The sequence below is a fragment of the Acartia tonsa genome, chromosome 7 (assembly GCF_053477335.1).
Source record: "Acartia tonsa isolate MP-2025a chromosome 7, ASM5347733v1, whole genome shotgun sequence".
Taxonomy (NCBI): Eukaryota; Metazoa; Arthropoda; class Copepoda; order Calanoida; family Acartiidae; genus Acartia; species Acartia tonsa.
In genome coordinates, this window is record NC_137266.1 from 44,277,050 (window position 1) to 44,303,004 (window position 25,955).

The following is a 25,955-nucleotide window of genomic DNA, read 5'->3' on the forward strand; positions in this document are numbered from 1 at the left end:
TACCTGAATCCACTTTGCTGTAAATTTTATTTTAATTTGTTAAACACAAAACTTATGAATGTTTACTTAAATTTCTCATGAGATAGCAAGATTAGTATGACAAATTAAACAAACAAATACGTATAAAAACAAATAACGGCTATAACAAGAATATAACATTAGCAATAGTATAACTATAATCAATTTAATCACAGTTATAGCAAAGACAAAATTAAGACTTTTTCAAGTCTCATTATTATCATAGGATAATATAGATAAAGAGTAGAAACTTTAATAATAAAGAAATTGAAAACAATAAGATAAAAGAGAAAATCATGGTAATTAAAAAAAGGGAAAAGGGATTTTTTAACCTATGGAGAAAAAAGTAGAAGGTAAATAACCTTCTTGCTGCGACTAAAAACACATATTCATCAATTGAAGAGTAGCGTCGCATGATAAAATTATGAAAAAGTAATATACACGATTAGCTAAGATATTTGCAGTTCTAAAACAAACAAAACTAAATGATAAACTTGTCAAATGATTCAATACAAAATGAATTGCAGGACTGTGCAGACAAAGATTATGGTTGGACAGTAAAAGAACTTAGGAAGCATATAGAAAGGCCTACAAACAACCACATATACAAGTAGAACAAGGATGGCAACATCCTTAAGCAGTCAATTAAAAAAAGTATTATGATTGGACAAACATGAAAAGTCAGTTAGAGAGTAGATGTTTAATGGTCATTTCTAAAAAAGTTGCATTACATCCCGTATTAAGAAGAATTTCTCTTTCTCCCAGTGGATCCAATAGTTGAAGGCTGACTGTAACTGGCGGGTACCCGGTCTAAAACATAAAAATAAAAATCAATGAATCTATCTATCTATCTATGTATCTACCTGTATAACATTGCACCCAGTCCTGAAAGTATTGCCCCTTGGAATATTTTAGTCAACACTATCTATCTATCTATTCATCTCTATCTAAATATATTTCAATCTATCTATCTATGTTTCTACCTGTATAACATTGCACCCAGTCCTGACAGTATTGCCTCTTGGAATATTTTAGTCAACACTATCTATCTATCTATCTCTATCTAAATATATTTTAATCTATCTTTCATTCTATCTATCTATGTTTCTACCTGTATAACATTGCACCCAGTCCTGACAGTATTGCCTCTTGGAATATTGGAGTCGACAAGATCAATAATTTCTACAATAGCGGGTGTTGCAACTTCCACGTCGAAATATCTTTCATCCCTAAAAAAGAATATATAATTAGTCAGTATCTATAAATGCAATCGCTGACCTGTAACTCTTTTTTTTTCGTATCCTTCTGTTATTTGGGGTATAGGTAGATTTCTACAAATTTCAGGAGAGCTTTTGTGTTTTAGGGGCCAGTTTTAAGACTAGTTTAAACGGATTCAAAGAATTAACATAGGTGTTTAAAAGCTCATGATTTTAAAATCCTTTTAAAAAAATAACAGGATGGTCTTCTGTTTGTCTGTCTGCCTGAATGTTTATACCAAAAGATCACTTTAGCCGCTGAACCGATACTTTTTCTTTTCGAAATACCCCTTTAACTTAAGAGCACCTAGAGCCTTCTAGGAACTAGGCCGATAGCAATAATAAAAGCAATAAAATTAAATTAAAATTTAATTCTTAGAAACTTTGTAGTTATTTTAACGTGTTACCTTATCTGAGGTATTTTGGTACATTTGTATCCTTATTTATTTGCAAGCTTTTTGGCTATAAATAATTATCGAGTAGCTGTTGTATTAAAAACAATTATTCTGACCCTCCCATATGTTTATTGTCCATATTTAATGTGTTGGTCAGGAATGATCTTTGTGCTCTTGGTATGCTTTAATCATACTTTAAATTCTGTTACACAATACAGAGGAAAGGGTGTATGGATCTTCATTTAATATTTTAGAAATAGGGAAATAGGGAAAATATTTTCGCGGACATACAAATAAGCCAATAAAACAATAACAATAAAAAGCTTCCATTTATTGGATACTAGCGGTTACGCCCCTAGAGACATCTAAAAAACACTTGATGGGGGCTGGGGTGAGTTAACACTAGCAATTTTTTTAGGAAAGTAGTGGTATTCTTGTTCTTTTTATAAACCTTCTCATGAGAAGCTACACTGTAAAAAAGAATCATATCAGTTCAGCGGTTAGAGAGATCCTTCAGCACTTCCTTTTTCTTTTATATTAGGATTCATATAACTAGCTAATAATACAAGGTTAGTTCATAAGAACCTTGGGGTTTCAAAATTATAAACATTATATTTTTTATTTACATTGACAAAAAAATGTGTATTCACTATTTTGAAAACCTTACAAAAATGCGCCACAGTTATAAATATCATATGATTAATGATGAATAAAAAATATTTTGCAAATATAAATAACAAATTGACCATAATTCCTCAATGTGTTTTTACAACGCATTCAATTTTTTTTATATAAGAACGAAAATAACAAAAAATTGAAATACTGTAAAGTCTAGACTAAGTAGATACTGTAGAGTATAGACTAAGTATATACTGTAGAGTATAGACTAAGTATATACTGTAGAGTCTAGACTGTGTCAATACTGTAGATTTAAACTAGATCTTTTTTGTTAAGATTACTAGTTTTAAAAGTTAGTAGTTTTATGAAACCTCCTAATTTTCTAAAATGATCCTTGGTCAAATGTTATATGTTATATTTTTTACACTTGTGGTTTAATTTGATACATTATTTTGAGTTTTATCCTATTATTATTTTATTTTGAATAACTCACAGAATATTTAAAGAATGACTTTAATAAGTTACTGGGAAATCGTTCTTGTTATGATTTTTGCCTAAATTAGCATTCCGTCCAAGCAGTATAAGTTAGTAAGAACACAAACTGATTTGAAATTTAGGTTTATGCCGAGTCTTGCTTTTAGTAAAGATTTTCATGAATATTTTTTGTGCTGTTATCGTATCAAACTATACATTTAAAGTCTTTGAAGAAACTATGAAGAAGAAAAATGTAAACTACAATTTGTTATTCATTATTACTTATCCATGCTACAATTTTGTTGCTCTTATAAATAAAGTAAATTTATAGCCACCTCCTGAAGTAATTAATTTGTCATTATGGTAGCAAGTTAATTAAAAATAAATTACACTTAAGGAAAAGACCTTTAAAAAGGTTTTCATAAATTGGAATAGATGCAGCCTAAATGTCAGATAGTTACATCCGATATGATAAAAAGACAGACTGGCAAACTACAGATTACATATGTATAAATAAATAGACAATATCAGAAGGACAAATAGACATATTCTAAAACATACAATTAAGATTGTAGACCAATAAATAGACAAACAGACAGACAACTAAGTGGATTGACAAACATATAAATGGATGGACACAAATTTTTATACATGCATACAGTAAACATCGACTTACAGACAACTGTAAGGTTATGAAAAAAGACAGAAAAATAAACAGACAAAATTGACCAACTTGTTAAAAAGCTACAAATAATAGGCAATTTCTCACATCGTATTATAAACAGCTTTCTGTGGATATAGAATGTACAAGATTAAAAGCAGTTTTTTTAGCCGCTATGTGCCGAAGGCTTGATTGTACATTTTTATTTTCGTAGAAAGCTGGATATAATACAATGCTAGACATAGTTTTTTCGTATTGATGAGAACCGGTTTCTATCCACCGGATTCGAATGAATATGAGAAACAACAGTGACCTCTTCTACACCATATCTCTGTCAAATTTGATATATTTGCGTTTACCCATACACAGGGATGGGTTAATGGATTATTAAATTCAAAATTATATTAAGTATACATTAAATAATTAATAAGATAAAACTGTGAATTATGATCAGTTGCGTTATAAGTATCGAAAAGCTTCATTTAATAGAAAATCTGATTTTTTTGCACTCCCCTTTAAATCTAAGAAGTGTGTGTGACTTTTTGGCTTAGCACAATCCCCTTGGCTTATATACACCCCCTTTCTGCAAGCCTCTTTTTATAATTCAGGATTTTGAAGTGTTTTCTAAAAAATCTTTGTCTGTCCTTTTCTACTATTTGTTTGTAATAATAATTATCTGTTTTTAGTTTGTCGTAAATTACCACTATTTCAATTACTTTTATTTGCCTTTACTACTTTTTGTTATTAGACGTAATTACAAAACTACTAAAAAAGATAATTTTAAATACTTTTCATTTGAAGGGGGCACATATATCCAGAGTAAGGGGGACAACGGGCTGTCCATTACACTGGTCCCTAATGTTTTATTATAAAATTTTCTTAACTACTTTAGGTTCTTTGAGTGTTCAAGTGTTTCGACCACTAATTTTGATCTACAGAAGGGGTAAATTTGTGTATCATCATTGGAGATGTATATAAATTTATCGGATATTGTTTTATTCATTTAGATCCCTGATATCTTTCCAACTTTATAACCAAACCCTTGAACCTACAATCATTGTAATTATTGCAGGTATATTTTGGCTGAATTAAATAAACATATTTTTTGTGTAGCTAGTAAAATCTAAAAACTGAGGGTAAATTTGTAATTGGGAAATATACACAATTTTATTCAAATAGTAAACAATTGTTATATTTTGATAATAATAAAAGCTTGGTCCGTGAATTGTAGGGGCTTCTTACAGAGGTGGATTAGCGTAAAATAGACTGAAACTATTCAAATAATTACTTTATATTTCCTGTATTAAGGTAATCAAATTTCAGAGAACAGTTTCATTTAACTCTACATACATTTGAGGAAAAAACAATTCTTAATACTTATACATATATTTTTTAATAGTTTGATGTACCCACTGCAAAGCAGCCTAAAACCTGATTATGAACTTTATACTTACAGTCTAATGTTTTCTATAACTATTTTGACATAGACACACACACACATCCATATACTTTAGCTGTTCATATGATTGTTATACTAATCCAAACATACATTCAAAAAAAAATCCATTTGAGAAAAAAACGAAAAAATCTGTTTACTTATGTTAATATAACTTCCTTATTGCTTGTCAGTTTTATCATTAATATTCACTATTTGACCTACTTTTAGACAAAAATATGAAAAAATAGAAAATCTTAGTGCTTTTTATACAAATAAGCGCCTATCGAGCATGTAAACCCTATATATTAAGAAAGGAATTAAAGAAAATGGAGGTTCGTTTTTTCTTATGCATGACCACAGCGAGAGCCCTATACCTGCTGGGCCCAAACCCTTTTGGGCTACCAACTAGCCAATATACCCGAACATAAAGCTTCCTCAAGTGGGAGGAACAATCGGTTTTTGGTTAGCTAGATTATTAGGAACAGTCATAAGTAAAATTATAAAATTGCTTAAAATACATGGTATTATTTTATTTTCTCCCCTAATTTTGTTTAAAAACAATGATTTAGAACGTAATCTTTTCGTTTTTACACATAATTCTATTCATTTAATTGATTGAATTAATAAAATAATCAAATAATTACAAGTATTTTAAATAAAAGAGTTAAATATAGAAATTGTATTAGTAAGTGCTAAGGAAACAAATTTTATAATCCCTATATAGTGTTTTTACAAAATAACTTGAAGATACTACAAGAACGATTCGATCCATTAGTAATGCAGCAACAAAATGAGATTAAAACAAAACAATTGACTTTTTTTCATTTGTTGACTTAAAAACTTAATATCTATTATCAAATCTTCTTTAAAACATTTCCTGTCTCATAAGATTGTATGATTTTATTTTCAAGGAGGGAGGGGACATTAAGTTGTTTATTATAATGGTTCCCAAAATTTTATGATAACGTTTTCTTATTAGATGGCTTAGAAACTTTAGGCTGTTTTATTGAATTTTATTGGTTAGTTTTTTTAGTTGAGTGTCAAACGTTTCAACCACAGCAGGTTGTAATTTGCAGAATGGGTAATTTTGTGTAAATTTATTGAGGATGTAAATCAATTTATTGGCCATCGTTTTATCCCTATAGATCCTTGGTTTTCATGATTTCTTCCGATTCGTGACGTTCTGTTGGCCCATAGATAAACCCTAATTTTAGAGTAGCTGCGCTACTAAAAATGGCAGGATTGTAAGGAAGCCAGCAGCGTCTAGGTTTTTTGTTTACTTTATTGAAAATACAATAAAGCCCGACACTTCAATATGTCGATACTAATCAATACATTTAATTTACATTTTCTAAGAAATTCTCGGGAATAATAGGGATATTGTTTTCTCGTATTCATTCGAATCCGGTGGACAGGAACCGGTTCTCATCCATACAAAAAACTATGTCTAGCATCGTATTATATCCTGCTTTCTACGAATATAAAAATGTACAATCAAAAGATTAAAACCAGTTTTTTTAGCCGGTGCCTCCGGCACCTGGGGGCTAAAAAAACTATAATCTTTTAATTGTACATTCTATATCCGCGGAAAGCCGTTTATAATACGATGCGAGAAATAGCTATTAATCCATTTGAATCATGCAATACTTGTAAAGGAAAAAATTTCGACTAAAGGTTTGTAGCTAAAACTCAGAACAGTTTATATTATATTTCAGCCATCTCCAAAACTTCATTGTGAAGAAGAGCCATTTTGGTCCAGCGGTTAGCGGGATTTTTAGGTACAGACGAAAAAAAACTTATTGATACTTTTATATATTGATTTGTTTATCTGATCCAGTTCTACTATTTTTTTTTGATGAACAAATGTCCCTTTGACACAATTGAAAATCGATGAATAAGCACACGAAAAGCGATTTTATTTTTAAAGCGAAGCTTCCATACAATTAGGGTTAAAAAATTTATAATATCTTATATTGCTTTGGCTCATCTATTTTTATTAGATCTGTCCAAGGAGAGATTGTACAATAGACTAGATATTATACGGGTACCCAAAGTCGTGAAAAATCGTATATATTCTCTAGTTCATTGGTTGAATGTATAAATCTTGATAAAACTAGCAGTGATTAAACTTTTCAATCCATAGTTTTAGGTTCCATTGTATAACCTCATAATACACCTAGAATTATCCCAAAGAATTCTAAACTTAATTAATTTAAAGCAACTTTAAAATTGCGATAAAATATCCCCTAAATATATGAATTCTATAGACATTTCTAAAAGTACTAAAATAAAACCTAGTTTATTCTTAATATTTTCCCAATTATAATGTGTATTTTTAGTAGCGAAGCTACTCTATAATTTGAAATGTCCGTCTGTCCGTATGTCCGTCTGTCTTAGTTTGGGGGAAACGTGATTTTCTCGGCTCCTATAAAAGTTAAAAAGCTGAAATATTTTGACCACATTCCAATTATTAAGGAGCACAATTTACTATAATACGATAATGGCGGTCGGACCGCTTTTTAGCAGGTTTTAGGCTATTTTTGTATATTTTACATTTTTCTCCATATCTTTGGGTTTTATGGTCCGATTTTCAAAATTTTTTCAGTTGTAGATATCAAAATTAAATTTCTTGTCGTTTAAAGAAAACAACTATGACGGTCAGACTGTCCTTAAGCAGGTTTTAGGCTGTTTTGTATTATTCACATTTTTCTCCATATCTTTCGTGTTTATGGCCCGATTTCCAAAAATTTTTTAGTTATAGATATCAAAATTAAATTTCCTGTCGTTTAAAGAAAACAACCATGACGGTCAGACTGCCTTTGTTGCAGGTTTTTGGCTATTTTTAAATACTTTAGTGTAAGTGCAATGACTCTCCTGCTTAATTTGGATATTTGGAATTATTTTTCCAAATTAAGGTATGAATAAAGAATATCCCCTCAATAATTTGAAAATATTCAGATTTGTATGTTGTGTAATTAACCCATGGATAAAGATAGGGCAATGAATAATAAAATATATTAGGAAGGAAAATTGATGGAAATTTGTACAATTTATAAGCTACTGCCGACGGCCATGCTTTTCGGGGACCTTCAATTTTAGTTTATTTTTTTTTCTAGGGTTGTTTTTTTGTCTTGGTAAGGTTAGCAAGATCCTTTGGTACAAACAGACACACAGACACAGATCCTGTTACATTTAGTATACAGATTATTTAAAGAGGAAGCAAACTAGTATTAAAAGTGCTATCTGTTTATTTTCTTTCTTTCATAATATGCTTAAAAATTATTTTTCCTTCGATTAACATATCTCTATTACTCTTCCCTAAATTATTCCATTTCTATTTCCAATATTTCGTTGTCAATTAACCCTTGAATGGGAATACATTTTCAAAAAAAAATACATCAAATATTATTATTCAACTAGCGGCTGCTGTGCCAGCATTTAGGGATATTTAACGGGGTAGAAGATAATTGAAAAATAGAACAAAATCAACCCATCCAGCCAGGGCTTATGTGGAGCTTCCTTACAAAGGAGAAATCTATCAGTTCAGTATAATTTTTGTCTAATATATTTTGTTACAAAAACACATCCAACAAATATTACATTAAGAACATTTATCATGAAACCTAAATAAATATATGAATTATGGTTTGTATTTTAAAATATTTTTTTCTTTGGAAAACATATCCCTGTCAAAATCACTGATCAATTTTTGAAGCCAAATATAACTTTCATGCAATCTTTTAAGGTGTTTTAAAAATGCAACTGTTTAAAAAAATAGCATTATTTCTAAAATGTTTAATTTAGGTAGTGCAACTATGATAAATTTTGGGCATGTCTGTACCATTCTAAAAAAAGATATATCGTTAGACCTAGTGCCTGTACATCAACTCATTTTTTTCAATTTTTCATAAGATAATATAGTAATTTGCTATTGCATATTTTCTTTTGTAACGTACAAACGTCAGACATCACGTAATAACCAGGCAGATATAGGAACACAAGGGATAGTACAACTGAAGAAAAGTTTTTCCACTAATCAAAATTATATTATGTGTTTTTTTTTATGATATTATACATAACTGCTACCTTAAAATATTCATTAGCTTTATCAAGTGATATACCAATACCAATATCGAAGATGTAGCTGGCAAAAATTAAAAGCAGTAGAAAATTGTTATGGTTCATGCTCTTCCAAATCAAAACAAATCTTCTAAAATGGAGTTTAAGGTACTAATTCTTGGACTTTTTAGTCTTCATAACGTCCTTAAGCCTTACAAAACTAATTCAATCCTTAAAACATACAGAATTCTTAAACATTGAAACCTATGGGTATTTGTTGATTAATTTTGACTTTTTATTCCCATGGTTATATCCCTTCGATTCGTGGACACAAATCGATGAAATATGATTGGCTAAATAAGTCCATATGGAATTCAAAACTAATTAACTGTGTATATTCCCTTTTTTATAGACATGCTAAACATGTAAGCATTGGGTTTTATCGACAAATACGGAATATTATCGACTTTCCTGATACTTCCTTTGGCATCATGACAATCATTGACACCTAGAAACCTATATCCACGCTACAATTGTAATATCGACTGCACAACATAGTTGAGTGAAAGTCTTCAAAACTGATATATTATAGACACATTTAAACTATTACATATTAAGAGCTTATTCATTAAAAATTATATACTGTAAAGCTACTATAATGATAACATTATGATTTTAGTTTGATTTTGATACAATAATAGCAACAATGTTTAACAGGGAGTGTTTCCTGTTTATTTGAATTTTGTGTCAAGGATGATAATATCAATGAAAGCGAAGGTAGGTATATAATCTAATTCTTATTTTTGAATTTCAATATAACAACCCAAATACATTTATATTCAAACTACAACCAATTTTTCAGAAAAAACTTCAAAAAAATAAACCTTACTACTTCATATAATAGGATTAAAAATATAATGTTACTGTTTTATTGCTGCGCTACTTTTTAACAAAAATATACTTGATTTTATACTCAAAATGTTTTAAAATTCCTGTACCAAAATGTAATAGAATTTTAATTTAATCAAATTCTGCTATGGCCTACTTTAAAAAAAAAAATTCCAGTATAGCTACGAATATAATTCTTTTCTCCTAGATTAAAACCGGTTCTAGACCAGACTATATGCATATATATTACATTACAATTTTTAAAAAATACACAAATCACATAATTATGATTTTTATTTTACTATCCACGGAAAACATTCTATAATCCGATTCAATAATTATATTCTAGGCTAACGAGGATTACAATAGTAGGTTATGTGAAATAATTCGAAGGATCTAGCTCACCACTGAACCAATATATCCTTTGTTTCTTCGTCTGTCTGATTTTTTAAGCACTGCTTTTACATTTTAGGATGTTATCAAAGATTCCCTTGAATTTGGTACATAGAATCAATTATGTTGTAAAATAATCAAAAGTGAAACAAGGTTAAGTATCATTTCAAAGTGTTTTCACTATATGTATAATACAAAGACAAATTTTCATTAAAATTCTCGGTAACACCTTGATACATCAGGTTCTTATTTTCAGGGAATTTTTATGTGTTTAAGGGTTTTTCTACAAGTTCGGATATATCAAGTAATACCGCACAACCAATCCAGGAATAAGTTATAGCCAACAATCAAAATAACAGCTGCAAACAACCTTTCGGTTTAATCTTAATTTTAAATAATAAATGTTTCCAAAATATGAAAGAAACCTATCAACTATTATTGTCATGCGTTTGACATAGCAGCGGTAGTAATTTTTAAAAATATAACACAGTTTGAACAAACACTAAATTTTATTGAAAAATAGAACTAGACATATTTACTACAAAAAAATTTACTTCATTTTATCATGAAAACATTATCAGTAGTTTTTAGTAGAAAAGCTACTCTTTTGTCTGTCCGTCCGTAACAATTTTATCGGCTAAAACAGCAGACTTAAAACATATATTTTGTGGCCTGTCAGTCCATCAGTTATGCGAAACATTTCACTTCATAGAGCAAAAAATGGTTCATTCGGATTCTATTTGAGAAAGATAATTTCTGACAAATTTCACCTTTTTGTCCGTCGAAAAATTTAAATTATCAAATTCCTCTGTTTAATTATTTATATATACCTTACTTTACTCGGTCGTTTGCATGACATTTCTCGAATTGTTCACTTTTTTATATCAAGATGATTCGCTTCCAATGTATATTGTCATCCTTGTTTTATTTTCTTCAAATACAAAGTTTACAATGTTCACCTTAAGTTGTCAAATCAGTTTGGTTAAAATATACCCTAATATTTTTTAAAATCTTATTCTTAGTTCCAAACGTTTTTATGTTTTAAGTTGCTAGTTTTCTAGCATTAAAACGTAACTTTAAATCAAAAGGAATACTTGATATAATCTAAATATAGACTTTTTTCGATTTTTTGTCAAATCTGATCAATTTTGATAAATTTAATTGTTTTAAGATTTATCAATTTTCATAAATAAGGCTTCCTAATCTTGAAATAGAGAAAAAGAGTAGCAAAATAAATCTATTATTAAAACTTTTTTTAAGCACCCTAAATCAAAAATGGTTAATTGGCCTTTTATATAAACCTAAATATCAAATACAATATTTTTATCATTTTAGAATTAATTTAGTCAAATAAAGAGAAACAGATTTCTAAATTAGGGGTGTGCGAAACACAACGAATATATAGACAGCCTCTCCAAATATAAAATTTGAGGCTTGTGGTAATGTAAGCAGATTATTCTTGGGGGGTAATAATGAAAAAAAAATTTATGGGCGTGTTTTACCCGCCACCCTTTTCTCTCCAGAATGTTTTTCCTCGATTTTTTTTATTTGAATTTATATTCATGAGTAATATTTTATTCAGATAAGTCCTAATAATTCTTTTACAGATATTTTATTTAAATCTTTCCAAAATTATTCACCCTACTTTTTTTTATTAGCGCAGCTAATCAATAACGTGTGTTAGTCTGTACGTCCCTGAGTATATAAATGACAGATAAATATAAATTTCCAACTCAAATGTAATATTTAGTGATTTCTTGACAAAAGTGACTAAAAAAATGTATTGTTGTATTGTTTATTACAATAGTCCCCAAAGTCATACAATAACTTTTTTTTATTCGTTGACTATACAACCTTGGGGACTTTTCTTGAATTTTGATTAGTTGGTTCATTATTTAAGTATCCAAAAGTTTCAACAGCTTAATATAATCTATAAAAGGGGTAACTTTGTATATCACCAATGCAATGGGGATGTTCATTAATTCATCGGCCATTTTCTTATCCCTTATTATATCTAGAATAGCTGTCCCCTTTACTTGGATTAAATTTCCATTGTAGTTGACTTTTGTTAAATATTCCATTGAACAGTTAATCTCTACTTCCATTCAGAGATATTGGATTATGTATATTGGTTCATAAAAAGTTAAACTTTTCCTGTCATAATTTATTCAGTTAATAAATTATTATTATGACTTCGAAACCGAATAATATCCGCAGGATTAGAACCAGTTCTCAGCCATACTGAAAACTCTGGTATAGCTTTGTATTAAAGGCAGTTTTTCAGGATTAATAAACAAAAATCATAAGATTAAAACCAGTTTGCCTCCTCGGGGATAACAAAACTGGTTTTAAAATTATAACTTTTCATTTTTATGTCCACGGAAAGCTGTCTTTACTGCAATAGATAACTATTATTTCGCCTATACTTTTCTTTATTCATGTTATTCAAATAAAGAATAAAATCCTTTTCCACAAAAAAAACCATATGCTATGGTTTATAATAGCATTCAATAGTTATTCTATAAAGTGGTATGACAGCACAGTATCAAGCAAGCAATGGCTGAAAATATACTGGTATACCATGGTAAAAGCCATTTGTAGAAACCAACTAAACGGACGTTTTCCTTCTATGAAAGATTATAAAATGTTTATACACAATGAAGAAATCTTTATAAATGAATGAATTATTGTAAAATAAAAGTAGATAAAAACAAGAAAATCGTTGATTAGTGAACTTAGAACATTATAAATTATAGAGTAGATTCGCTACTAAGAAGGAAAATTTTGTAGATTTTTTTTTCATTTAAGTTTTATTAATGAAATTTTTACTCGAGACAGCATAAAGTACCGCCAAAAATATGACGTTATACAATATAATGACCAATGAGAGGCCAGTATAAATTTTACCATTGGTCAATTACAAAAAATACTGGCCTGTCGTTGGTCATTTTATTGTACTTTAAATGTAATTTTTTTGGAGGCACTTTTACGCTGTTTCTTTTTACTCCTCTATTAGTAAAAATCTGCTAAAACGTATGACAACCGCTTATGCAAATGACATTTATATTTAAACTTGTTGTATTGATTTTAATATTAGTGATTCCTAAAGATTTGATGAACAGTAATATTTGATAGAGTAACAGACTATTTAGCACATATTATACAGTTATATTATGATATTAAATAACTATATAAATCTAATATTATTTCGTCAAATATCAAAGATTTTTTAGGATAAAAGGGAAAAAGGGTTTATCTAATATTACTAGTTTTTATTTTTGGGGTTTTCCGATGGTTCCATGCATTGGTAAAGCTACTATGCTTAAACAAGGATGACAACATCCATTAGTAGCAAAACAAAACATTATAGATGAACAAACGGACAAAGTTAGCCAGAAATTCTTTGTCTAAAATTAAATATACACCTGGAAAGTAAAAATAACGAAATATTTTTATAAAATATGTCTTAGTCTTTTGTAAATCGACCTATAGACCAACGAACGAAGAAAATTTTATACTGTATAAGGAATCTTCAAAAAAAAACAGCCGTATATTTTGAATAGGAGCCGAGAAAATCCCACATGTTACATGCTGTTTTTTACAGACAGTGGGACAAACAAACGTTTGTACGGATATTTCGAATTATAGAGTAGCTGCTAAAAATGTTTGTAGGGTTGTTTGGTATGTTTTTTTGTAATGCATTTTGTAATGCTTTTTTGTACTAATTAGCTTCGTAATGATTGTCCAACTTTCCATTGTCTGCTATAAGATATTTATTTTTTGGTGTTATTAAGAAAACACTGGAAAGAGAACTGATTTTGATTAAATCATCTTATTGTTAGAAAACTATAATTAGATCAATTTATTTACATACAACTTTATGAAATACGTAAATATTAGAGTTTTTGTTTTATATATTAGAACAGCTATATCTATAAAAGAGCACATTTTTGAAAGGACAGTTAACTATAGGAGATAAAGATATCAAATATAGAGGGAAATTGTATGAGAAAGATAGAGAGATAGAAAGGTAGCAACTATATAATAATTGATGTTCAGCTAACTGAACTGTCATATATACTCCAATAATAATAAAGTTGTGCTTTAATGGGGGGGGGGGGGGAGGGTTACCTCCTACCGTCCTAGAACCAAACTATTAATATATAAATGTATCTATCTATCTATGTAAGTGAGAGTATTGACAGGTGACAAATGTTAATGACAGTTCTATTCTTATGGCTTGTCATTATAATTATCATTCACATACACCCATAAACATCAGGGATCTTAGGGGATAAGACAATGAATTATATATTCATATAAATAACCCAATAATAATAGACAAAATTTCCTTCTTTATTGGTTTATATGTTTAGACACTACAAGTTTTGATCCAACCAATATAATTCAACAAAAGGACCCAAACAAACAAGCAGACAGACATTAATGTGACATTACTACTTCAACATGTATGCCATCAAAACATTAGATATTTTTACAGCACAAACTGTCTATTTGCTTTAACTTTACATATCCTTTTTAAAAGCGAAGCTTTTCTATAATTAGGGTCGGAACGTAGGTCCGTCCTTTACAGTCTTTTAGTTAATCTAAACAGGTTAGAATTGTCCTATCGATTTTAAAATTTGCTTGCTGATTCCTATAACAGTTAGGTACGAATTAGAAAGCGCAGCAACTCTATAATCGTTACCAGAAAGTCATTATGTGTACGTCCATTTAAAACAAGCTGATTTTTTACTTTTTTGACAACACATTTTTGAATGTTTAAATCATACTATTAATCTGATTTTTTAATACTGATTCCTAGTACAACATAGTACAATGTTATAAGCGAAGCATCCCTATAATCAAGTCCTAAAAATGTAAGTATGTCCTTAAATAGTATTCTGTATTTATGCAGATTTGCAACAAATTTACTTACAATTTTGTTCGACTTTTATACATTTATATGCTGACACTCTACAGTGTTATTGTTCGTTTGTCCTATCGTTTCAGAGCTTTGCTTTTATGGGTGTTGTCATCTTTGTTAAATAATTCAGCACTACAATACTTATAATTAAGGGGATATTAAATGTTTGTACAACCCAATAAAGTTTTATTAAAAGTACCCAAAGTTTTTGATCTAACCAACGAATAAAAGATCCTATTTTTGATACTTTGGGAACCAAAATAATATCCAGTCCAATGTCTCCTACTTCCCCATATATAATCACACAAGTGGGTGTTTAATTGTTTCAGGGTTAGAGGGAACAGATAATATTCTGAAAAAACAAATTGTACAACACGACAGACAAAAACCTTTGATAAGTCTCTTTAATATTTAAAGCTTGCCATTAACTATCCGCAAGTCAAAAATAACTTCTCTCTAAGTATGACATCTTTTTATTTGTGGATAAATAAAAGTAGAAAACTAACGGGAAAAAAATTATGGAAAGATTGTTTTTTCTTTATATGAAAATCTCTTTCTGGAACCCTAAAAGCGTCTAGTGACTCCAAACCGTTTATTTCATAATTTTAAAGCTCCTGTGGAATGCTTTCAACCTGCGGTGCCCAATCTCTTATATATTCTCCTAACTCTTAGTCAACCTAGCCTAAATTCGACATACAAGTTTTGATTTACAGTCTACCTTAATTTGGAGGAAAATATTCCTTTGACAAATGCTAATGACAGTCATATTCTTATACATGTCAATCTAATTATAATTTTGTATGCCCACATTTATTGTATTTTTTTATTTGTTTAATTATAGCTGCACCCCTAGCAGTATTTTAAGTATTAATTAGTAAGATGTCCGTTTGCCATTACTGAAAGATTTCAAAATCTTTAATAAGTAATTTCATAAAATAATTGTCAAATACTTTACAATTCTTTCTTAACAATACCTGTCAAAAATCGTTTTCATTTTTAGATATTTGGTGGTTGAAAATGCAAACAAAATATCCTATAAACAATTGGAAGCTTCTCTAAATAGTAGTGTAGCTATAATAAATATATCAAGAAACATACTTTGGAGAGGATGAGAAAGAGAGAGACAGAAGATGAGCGAGTGAGAGAGAGGGAGAGAATAGGGGAGAGAGAGGAAGAAAAAGAAGGGAAAAAAGAGTTTTAATTGCTGAATAAGTCAAAATGTACTCAAGTCTTGCAGACAGACGAACGGACGGACATACAATGTATATAGAAAAAAAATAGTAGGGGAATGAAAACCAGTATTTATCAAATTAATTCAGTTTCCTGACCCTTAATGATCAAAAGGTATGGTCAATTAAAAAGGGAAACAAAAAAGTTTCATTATTAGGCAAATCCCTCGAATTATAAAGAGAGTGCTACAAAATTCCCTCAACTACCAAATTCCTCTTATTTTTCTCAAAAGAAATAGTATGAGCCTGTAGAGGCTTATAACCCAATGTGACACTTATGAACTTTATTTAATCTAAACTAAACAAAACAAATAATTTACTAGGATACCAAAAAGATTGTACAAGTTAAAAAAGAACAAAGGCTATTAACCTATATGATAATGTTTCAAAATTGTTTTTGATGTAACACTCGAGAAAAACTCATTCTTCTCCCCCAACCAAAATAAAAATATTCTATATATACAATATACATGAGTTTATAAGTAGAACAAAAGAAGTAACGAAAAAGTAGAAAACAAGGACAAATATGTTTTTGATATAAGCAGCTTTAATATTTTTTATCATATATGCAGCTGTTTAGTTATATAGAATTAAAGACCCAACAATTAAGAAAAAGGCCACTTGAATATTACTTTGAACTTTTTGGGTGATAGCTTTTATTTAACCTTTTAATTGGATGGTTAAACTTTCAAAAAAAACAATAGTTGTACAATTAAAGCGTTTTGCCAACTTTCATCTACTTTTTTTCTAAAAAATGTACCTTTTTCTCTGGCCATAAGTTCTTTGAAGTTGGTTCTCTGATCTCAAGTAAATATGAGAAACAATATAAGACAATCGAGTCTCTTATTTTGCCATCAAATCACTCTAATCCAACCAACTATCATTATTTATTATACCTAGCAAAGCTGACAGACCAACTCAAAAAGACGTTTATATAGAGTAGCTATTCCTCTAAAATATGCACAAATAGTTATGTTTTTGTTTATAAATATTGTAAAGAAGTTTAGTTTTTGATTTATAATATTTCAAAACGAAAAATCTTCGAATTTACAAGTAGACTATGCATACACCCTTCTTTAAAAATTAAAACTTGTGGTGAATCTTAAACCCTTTTATCTCCTAAGGAACCCTAAACCTAGGTTTTTATGGTCCTTAAATCACCTAAGATAACCTACTGGAACCTTACATATGCTTTCTAATAAAATAAGAGGGGGGAGTTGTGGATGCTCTACTGGTAGTAAAAGGGATATTAACAGTTTTGATTTATGATATTTCAAATGCATAGTTGCAGAAAAAAGTGCTATTTATTTTAAAATGCTGCCATTTGTTTTTAAGGAATATGTACAAGGAGAATTATATCCATAGAACATTGAAAAGTATTATTTTGGGAATAATACATCTAACAGGTTCTAAGCTATTTTATAAGAATTTTGCAATGATTCAAGATCAATGACATCAAAATATGTTTATGTTGATGATATGTCAGCAATGACAACTTTTATGTAATGCCATAAAGTCGACATAAACCATTAAAAATACGTGTAAAGAAAGTTTTGACATTTGATAGGGGACACCTGAGCTGGATCTTTAAATCGTTTTTATAGTGCGCTGAATCGGGGCGATTCAGAGGTGAACCGCAGGTGCGCTGGTGGTTAGCCACAGTGCCCCTATAAAACATGGATTTTTATAAGATTTTCGGCGCGGTGTTGTTAAATCGCCTGCGCACTCACTAAAATATCGATACGTGCCGATACAATTTTTTAACTTAAACTGGGTCAGTACGGTGTTTTATATAAAAAAAAATATAAAATTTATTTTAAAAATAACTATAAAATGTTTTCACGATAGTTTTGCAATAAAATATTAAACTAATTTTAAAGAAATATTTATTTATTAAATATGAATCACCCCGATTTAGCGCGGCAATGCCACTAGTTGAGTACCATTGCCGCGCCGGTTCGGCGCAACTGACCGCGCTGAATCGCCCATGCCATTTCAATTTAAAGATTGGTATTTAATAATTTGATGGCGCGCTGAATGAATCGCCCCGGTTTAAATCACCTATAAACGATTTAAAGATCCAGCTCAGATTTAATAAAATAAAAAAGTAGCCTAAAACCATCACAAGACTTAAATAAAAATAGCCAAAAACAATATGTGAAGAATATTTTACAAATGTAGTTATCGAAATCATAATTTACATAAAAAAATAATATATTATTTAAGAGGATGGGCAGACAACTATGAAGGTACAATTATTTAGTAGAAACGCTACTGAAAATCTAAATATCTGTACATAAGTTATAGTTCGCATTACTTCACATTTTCCCACGGATTTAAGGATATACAAAATCAAAATAAATGATTTACCTAAATACAAGATTTCAAAAATTGTTTTACATTGTTACTGCTTTCTCCATTAGATAAAATAGCTTTTGATTTAAGAATACATTTGATTGGTTTAAAGACTAGATAACATATCGATAAATTAGGATGGAATTCATAAAGAAAATCTTATTTTTATCATTGAACTATTCCTGTAGGTCTGACACATTTTTCTCAACCAAAAAGTTAAACTCGGAAGTATTTGCGTTTACACGATACAGACAAAATTCAAAATTAGCTATTTTTAAAACACGTCAAAAAAACAAAGAAACTAAAGCCATCCTTTTATATAAAGTAGTAAGGATTTTTGTCTGTAGATTAAGATTTCGATAACTTCAGAACTGATTGAGTTCTTCACTACAGGTTCCGGGGCGATTATTTTTTTATTTAACCCTTAGTGTGGTTTTAGACTAATTTTCTTCCTATCCCATACTTTAACCCATTAATGACAATAGGGTCTTAAACGACGTACAAATTCAAACCTATACTATCACTCTATTTTTTTATGCTGTCCTTTTTAAATGTTTGTAAATAACTGAATAGAGCTTCAAGTTTTGTCCTCTACATTGCTTGGCCTCTCACTTCATTCGATGACCAGATGAAATCATATTTTAATGGCAGAAGTGGAAAAAATAGGAAAATATTTCCACACCAGGTCTAACTTTTTTCTTTTAAAGAATTAAAACATACTTATTTATAATTAATTATAGCATTTGTTATATATTTTTAGTTTCTGCTAAGTTTTCTTTAATTTTAGTTAGTTTACATACTTTTTTTTGATAAATTGTTGTGCGTCGTATTTGACGCATTCGGACTAATCATTTTAGCCATTGCGTCCTTTTTGACCTTATAGGACTAATCATTTTAGGATTTTACTGTATAATCTCCTATAATCTACTAGTTGCTACGCCCCTAACCTCTAGGACGTGTGGGGGATGTCAGGAAAATAGCTTAAAACCATCCCAAGGTATTTATAAAGCTTCCCTGATAAGTAAAACCAATTCAGACCTTCAATTTCTGTAATCTTTGGCTTGAGCCAAAAAACCTTACTACTTTATAGTATGGAATACAATACAAGCAGCGGCTACGCCCCTAGAGGCATCTAGGGCCCCTTAGATTGCAGGGAGAGTCAAATCCCCTCTTTCAATTACATTTTTTTAAAGAAAAAGTATTTTTTTTAATTTTTTTTTCTTTTTTTCTAGGGATGATTTCTCTTAAGGGATGGTGGTGGTACCCTCCTTCAAAATAGTTATAAACCTTACCAGGACCTAGTAGAAGCTACCATGTAATGGAGCACCAAATAGGTTCAGTGGTTAGCAAGGTCCTTTGGTACACACACAAAGACATACAATAACATGTTACTTTATTTTAAGGATATAAAAGTAGTAGCGCAGATAATCTACAACTAGGGTCTGTCTGTACGTCCACCTGTCTGTATTTCCATAATTGCATCCAAATAAATAATAGCTACCTTACAACTAGGAAATGTATGTATGTCTGTCTATATATCCAAAATTACAGCCAATTAAAGACTGTAAATATGTTTCTCGTATTCATTCGAATCCGGTGGATAGGAACCGGTTCTCATCCATACGAAAAAACTATGTCTAGCATCGTATTATATCCAGCTTTCTACGAATATAGAAATGTACAATCATAAGATTAAAACCAGTTTTTTTAGCCCGTGCCTTCGGCATCTCGGGGCTAAAAAAAACTTGTTTTAATCTTATAATTGTACATTCTATATCCGCGGAAAGCCGTTTATAATACGATGCGAGAAATAACTATTATACTTATTGCAGCCTAGCTGTTAATATATTCATAAAAAAAGCGCAAATACTCTACAATTATGGTCTGTCTGTATATACGTCCGTCTGTATATATACAATTGCATCCAAATAATTAACAACTACTCTACAACTAAGAAATGTATTGGCTAGGGATCTAAAATAGTAAGTCAATGGCCGATAAATTGATGTACTTACATAGGGATATTATACCATAAAATCTTTCTGTAGATTACATTTAGTGGTTGAAACATTTGGACACTTAATAAACCAACCAATCAAAATACAAATACAATTCCCCACAGTTGGTAAGACAATAAGTAAGAAAAAGTTATTATAAAACTTTAAGGATTAACAGGGGCTGGGGGGGGGGGGGGTTGAGGTGTTGTCATGTATTGGGTTGTTCAATATAATTGTCGACAAAATCATATTTTTTTGCTAAACATTGTAATAAAGTGAAAGGGTATCTATCTGTGTATCTGCTTAATTGATATGCTTCTTTTTTTACTTTGTAGCTTTTCATAGGTCCTAGGAAGGTTTACAACTATTTTTGGGGAGGTTACCACCACCCTCCAAAGAGAAATCGCCCCTTGAAAAAGACCCCCCAACACAAGAAAAAATAGAATTATCTCAAGTTCTCCTAAAGGCATCTAGGGGCGTAGCCACTAGTACTAAATAATCATATTCTGAATTGTTTCCTACAGACAACTGGACGTACAGACCGACACTGATTGTAGAGTATCTGTGTTATGTATCCTTTTAATAAAGTAACAGGATATACTTTCTACATGTGTCTGTGTGTTGTGTACCAAGGGATCTCACTAACCACTGAACCGATATGGTTCTCCTTTACATGGTAGCTTCTCATAGAACCTGGTAAGGTTTATAAATATTTTGGGGGAGAGTACCACCACCCTCCAAAGAGAAATCGCCACTTAAAAATGACCCCCAACACAAGAAAAAATAGAATGAACTTAATGAAATTAATTCTTTTTAAATCTAAAATAAAAAATATTGTTGTAGAATTCAATGACCTCTCCCCATCCCAAGTGCCCCTAAAGGCCTCTAGGGGCGTAGCCACTAGTACCAAATAATTATATTCTGAATTGTTTTATACAGACGAATGGACGTACAGACATACACTGATTGTAGAGTATCTGTGTTATGTATCCTTTTAATAAAGTAACAGGATATACTTTCTACATGTGTCTGTGTGTTGTGTACCAAGGGATCTCACTAACCACAGAACCGATATGGTTCTCCTTTACATGGTAGCTTCTCATAGAACCTGGTAAGGTTTATAAATATTTTGGGGGAGAGTACCACCACCCTCCAAAGAGAAATCGCCACTTAAAAATGACCCCCAACACAAGAAAAAATAGAATGAACTTAATGAAATTAATTCTTTTTAAATCTAAAATAAAAAATATTGTTGTAGAATTCAATGACCTCTCCCCATCCCAAGTGCCCCTCAAGGCCTCTAGGGGCGTAGCCACTAGTACCAAATAATTATATTCTGAATTGTTTTATACAGACGAATGGACGTACAGACAGACACTGATTGTAGAGTATCTGTGTTATGTATCCTTTTAATAAAGGTACAGGATCTAAATACATTCTACATACATGTGTCTGTGTGTACTAAGGGATCTCACTAACCACTGAACCGATATGGTTCTCCTTTACATTTTAGCTTCCCATAGGACCTGGTAAGGTTTATAACTATTTTGGGGGAGAGTACCACAACCGCTCTAGGAGAAATCACCCCTAGAAAATAATAAACCCCTCTCATTATTTTTTAAAAATTTTTCTTTAAAAACTGTAATTGAAAGAGGGGGTTTGACTCCCCTCAAACCCAAGGGTCCCTGGATGCCTCTAGGGGCGAAGCCGCTGCTAGTATAGTGTTCCATACTATAAAGTAGTAAGGTTTTTGTCTGAAGCTAAAGATTATAGAAATTTCGGGTCTGAATTGGTTTTACTTATCAGGAAAGCTTTATAAATATCTTGGGATAGTTTTATGCTATTTTTCTGACATTCCCCACCCACCCTAGAGGTTAGGGGCGAAGCAACTAATAGATTATACAGTAAAAGCCTAAGATGATTAGTCCGATATGGTACATAATAGACGCATGGGAAAAATGATTAGTCCGAATGCGTCGGAAACGACGCAAAAAAAAAAACTTTTTTGGTATGCCACAAATCAAAAAATACAAAAATACAAATGTCTTACAATCCCTTAAGGAAGCTGTGTTTAAAATTTCAAGTGATTCTGACGACAGGGGGGAAGTTAGGCACTAATGGGTTAAACATATATACTCAAGAAACTAGGGGTGCAGCCGCTGGTTATATTAAAAAATATATAAAAATATAAGACATTGAAGAAACAGCTGGGAAATTTATATCCTTTCAGAAAATTGTGTTACAAATTCTATTTTTAACCATGACACAAAATAAATCTGGGCAAATAAAGACAGAAAAAAAAGAAATATAAATGTCAAGAAAATAAAAATAAAGAAAGGAAAAAAGAGATATAAAGATTTACAGGGTAAAACAGAAAGAGAAAAGAAATTAAGGAAAGAAAGTAAAAAAAGCAAAAAATATGTGAAAAAAGAAAATAAAAAAGCTACTGAAGACTTAGAAATCTAAAAAGCAACAAAAAAAGATAATAGCAAGAGACAGAGAGAAAAAAATGGAAAGAAAAAGAAAAAATAGAAAAATAGAATAGATCTAAAAATTTTAAAAGCTTCTTATTGGCCATCATTAATTTTCAGGATATTTTTTTGGAATTACATATTTGCCAATTCTTTAGAATATGGTTTTGATATGTCAGTTATAAACAGATCTTTTTTATAAAGTAGCTTTGCTTATGACTAAACAAGCCATAATTAAAGAGTATTCCATGAAAGCAACATAATAGTGCTTAATTATCCCTCATATATTGGCAAAAATTATTGATATAATATAACACAGTGTATATTCAAGTAAATAAACCAGTGAGGAATTTGGGTAGATTTTTGTGTAATAAGGCGAAAGATAAAAGTAAAATGTAGCTTTGACTATGACCTGCCAAAATCGTCCTATTAATTCTAAACTCAGTGTGATGTCTAAAAAGTCTAGCAACTCTAATAGCAAATCATATAAGTCCTTACTTATTGATTTTTTCACAAGTGACAATTTTTAAAAAGATTGCTAAGACAATTTGGCTCAGCGTTATTAGCGAAAAATCTAAATTTGGTGACCGATTTATCAATTTTAAATTGAAAAACACAGCAAGAATATTTAATTTGGCTCAACGTTATTAGCGAAACGTCTAAAATTTTGTGACAAATTTATCAATTTTAAATTGAAAAACACAGCAAGAATATTTAAGCTGTTAACTTTGCATATTGTAATTGTCCGGTTACGGCCTTGCCCTATTTATAAAGTAGATACTCAACTTAAAATACTAGATTTACCACTCTAGTTAATCAGAGTTCACTTACATACTCAACTGTTTATGTAATTGAAGTAAATGAAAGTTATATAACTGCCAGGGATTAAAAGGATAATGATATTTGAATAAAGTTACATCTTTTACTTCCCAGCTACAATGTTTAGCTACCAAAAGCAGATTTTTACACACACTGAAATTATTTATTCTCCATTATCCTATCCTTAAATCCTTGTGTAAATGTTAGATTAATTATAATACCATAGGGAGGAAAGTTGTAATAATTTGGCATAACATATTATACAAATACAAGTTTATACAAGTACAATTATTTTCATAGGTAGCGCTGAAATAACAAGACGGCAATTGTTTGTAAATACAGCAAGTATATTAATTTATTTTTAAATAGATTGAAAACAAGGTTGTTGTTTTTATGTCCAAACTCTAGTAGAAGCCTTACCCCTATATTCATGGGCTCTTTACCTGCGGGTCCCTATCATTGCGTGACTGCACCCTGTACCTAATATAACTAAAATAATCTTACATAAGGTAAAACAGTAACCCCCTCCCTTCTTTTTCATCAAAGATAGTGAGGAGGGATTCTGTCCTTCACTAGGAACATTGAGGAAAACCACTTTCATTATTTTAATCTTGAAACATATTTAGCCATCAGAATGTCCTTTAATAATAATTTTAAGGACCCTTTTATATTTTCATAAGTAACCATAATTGTTCTATAATAAAAATACGACTTAGAGACATGTTTTGCTTGAAACAAAATAGTAGAATTTTTACTAAGAGCTTAATAAACATCAGCTCATGATAAATATGTATATTACAATTGTTGGTCTTGACAATGTTAGTTTGTACAGCCCTATCAAGATTTAACATTACAAAGCAAAATTAATAGCTAACTTATGCCAGAACAGTTAATAGATTTTAAGAGGAAGTATAATTTAAAGTCTATTGTCCTATTCCTCCCTCACTTTCACAAAACGCTTGGAGGTTACTCTCAAAGTGCTTTGTTGAACTCAGGAGGGAGTGATAGTTTCTTTATTACTTTAGGTCAGGTTAGATTAGGTTATATTGGCTACTGGGCAACCCGAGGAGGTTAGGGCACCTAAGGAAGAGGCTCCACAGGGTTAGTCAAAGTGAAAAAAAGTAATTCCTCTTGATTTCAATTTAAAATTAAAGGAAGATGGGTTTTCAGTGCTCAACAAGTACTTTAAAGAAAAGCACCAATTAATTGTTAAATCTAAACTTTGTCAGCCCGGTTCTACTATTTATTTATCAGAATATTTATCGAATATATGTATAATAAGTTTATTATATCATTTTATAACCGGAAAAATTAATAGGGAATACAGTTTCAGTGCTAATGTGTTTTAAGTAGTATCAGAACATTTTTATGAAACAGCTAGTTTATACGGAAAATGCAGGGAGGGAGGCAACATTGAGCTGTTTAGTCCTCAAAGTTTTATAATATCGTCAACAACTTTGGGAAATTTTAATGAATTTTGATTAGTTAGTTCATGAAGTTGAGTTACAACTACTAATATACCCATGGAATAGGTAATTTTGTGTATCATCATTGGGGATGTACATCAATTTATTGGTCATTGTCTTATCCCTTAAGATCCCAGGCAAAATGTGTCCAATAATAGCTCAAAAGGGGCACATCCTCAGGGCAGGTTTTTAGCCATTTGTAAAGAAATATAAGTTCGTGTCTCGGCACAAATTGAAAATTGCTCCTAAAGTTGCTTTTAAGACATATAAAACCATTTTTTGTTTTAAAAAAAGCTATAACATATGTTTAGTTGTATTGAATGAAATGTATTTTTAATAGGTTTTGTTTAACTCATAATGTTTTATGGTTTTCATGAAGTAATTAAATTGATATTATATTATTTTGAAATTTATATACAAGTTGTTTGAGTAAGAGAATTAGAAGAGTCGAAACTAAGTTACTTTTTAAACTCTAACTTAAACAAAGCATT

At 30.3% G+C, this 25,955-nt stretch overlaps 1 protein-coding gene across 1 annotated transcript in view; it reads right to left on the reverse strand.

The window, feature by feature from the left end:
• LOC145323824 (uncharacterized) overlaps positions 1 to 25,955 on the reverse strand; it is a 56,832-nt gene that overhangs the window by 21,443 nt on the left and 9,434 nt on the right. The window contains exons 4-5 of the mRNA XM_080166385.1: positions 1,130 to 1,247; positions 754 to 828 (exon numbers count right to left, since the gene is read on the reverse strand). Coding sequence (XP_080022511.1) covers positions 754 to 828; positions 1,130 to 1,247 — 193 coding nt within the window. The remainder of the gene's footprint in view (positions 1 to 753; positions 829 to 1,129; positions 1,248 to 25,955) is intronic.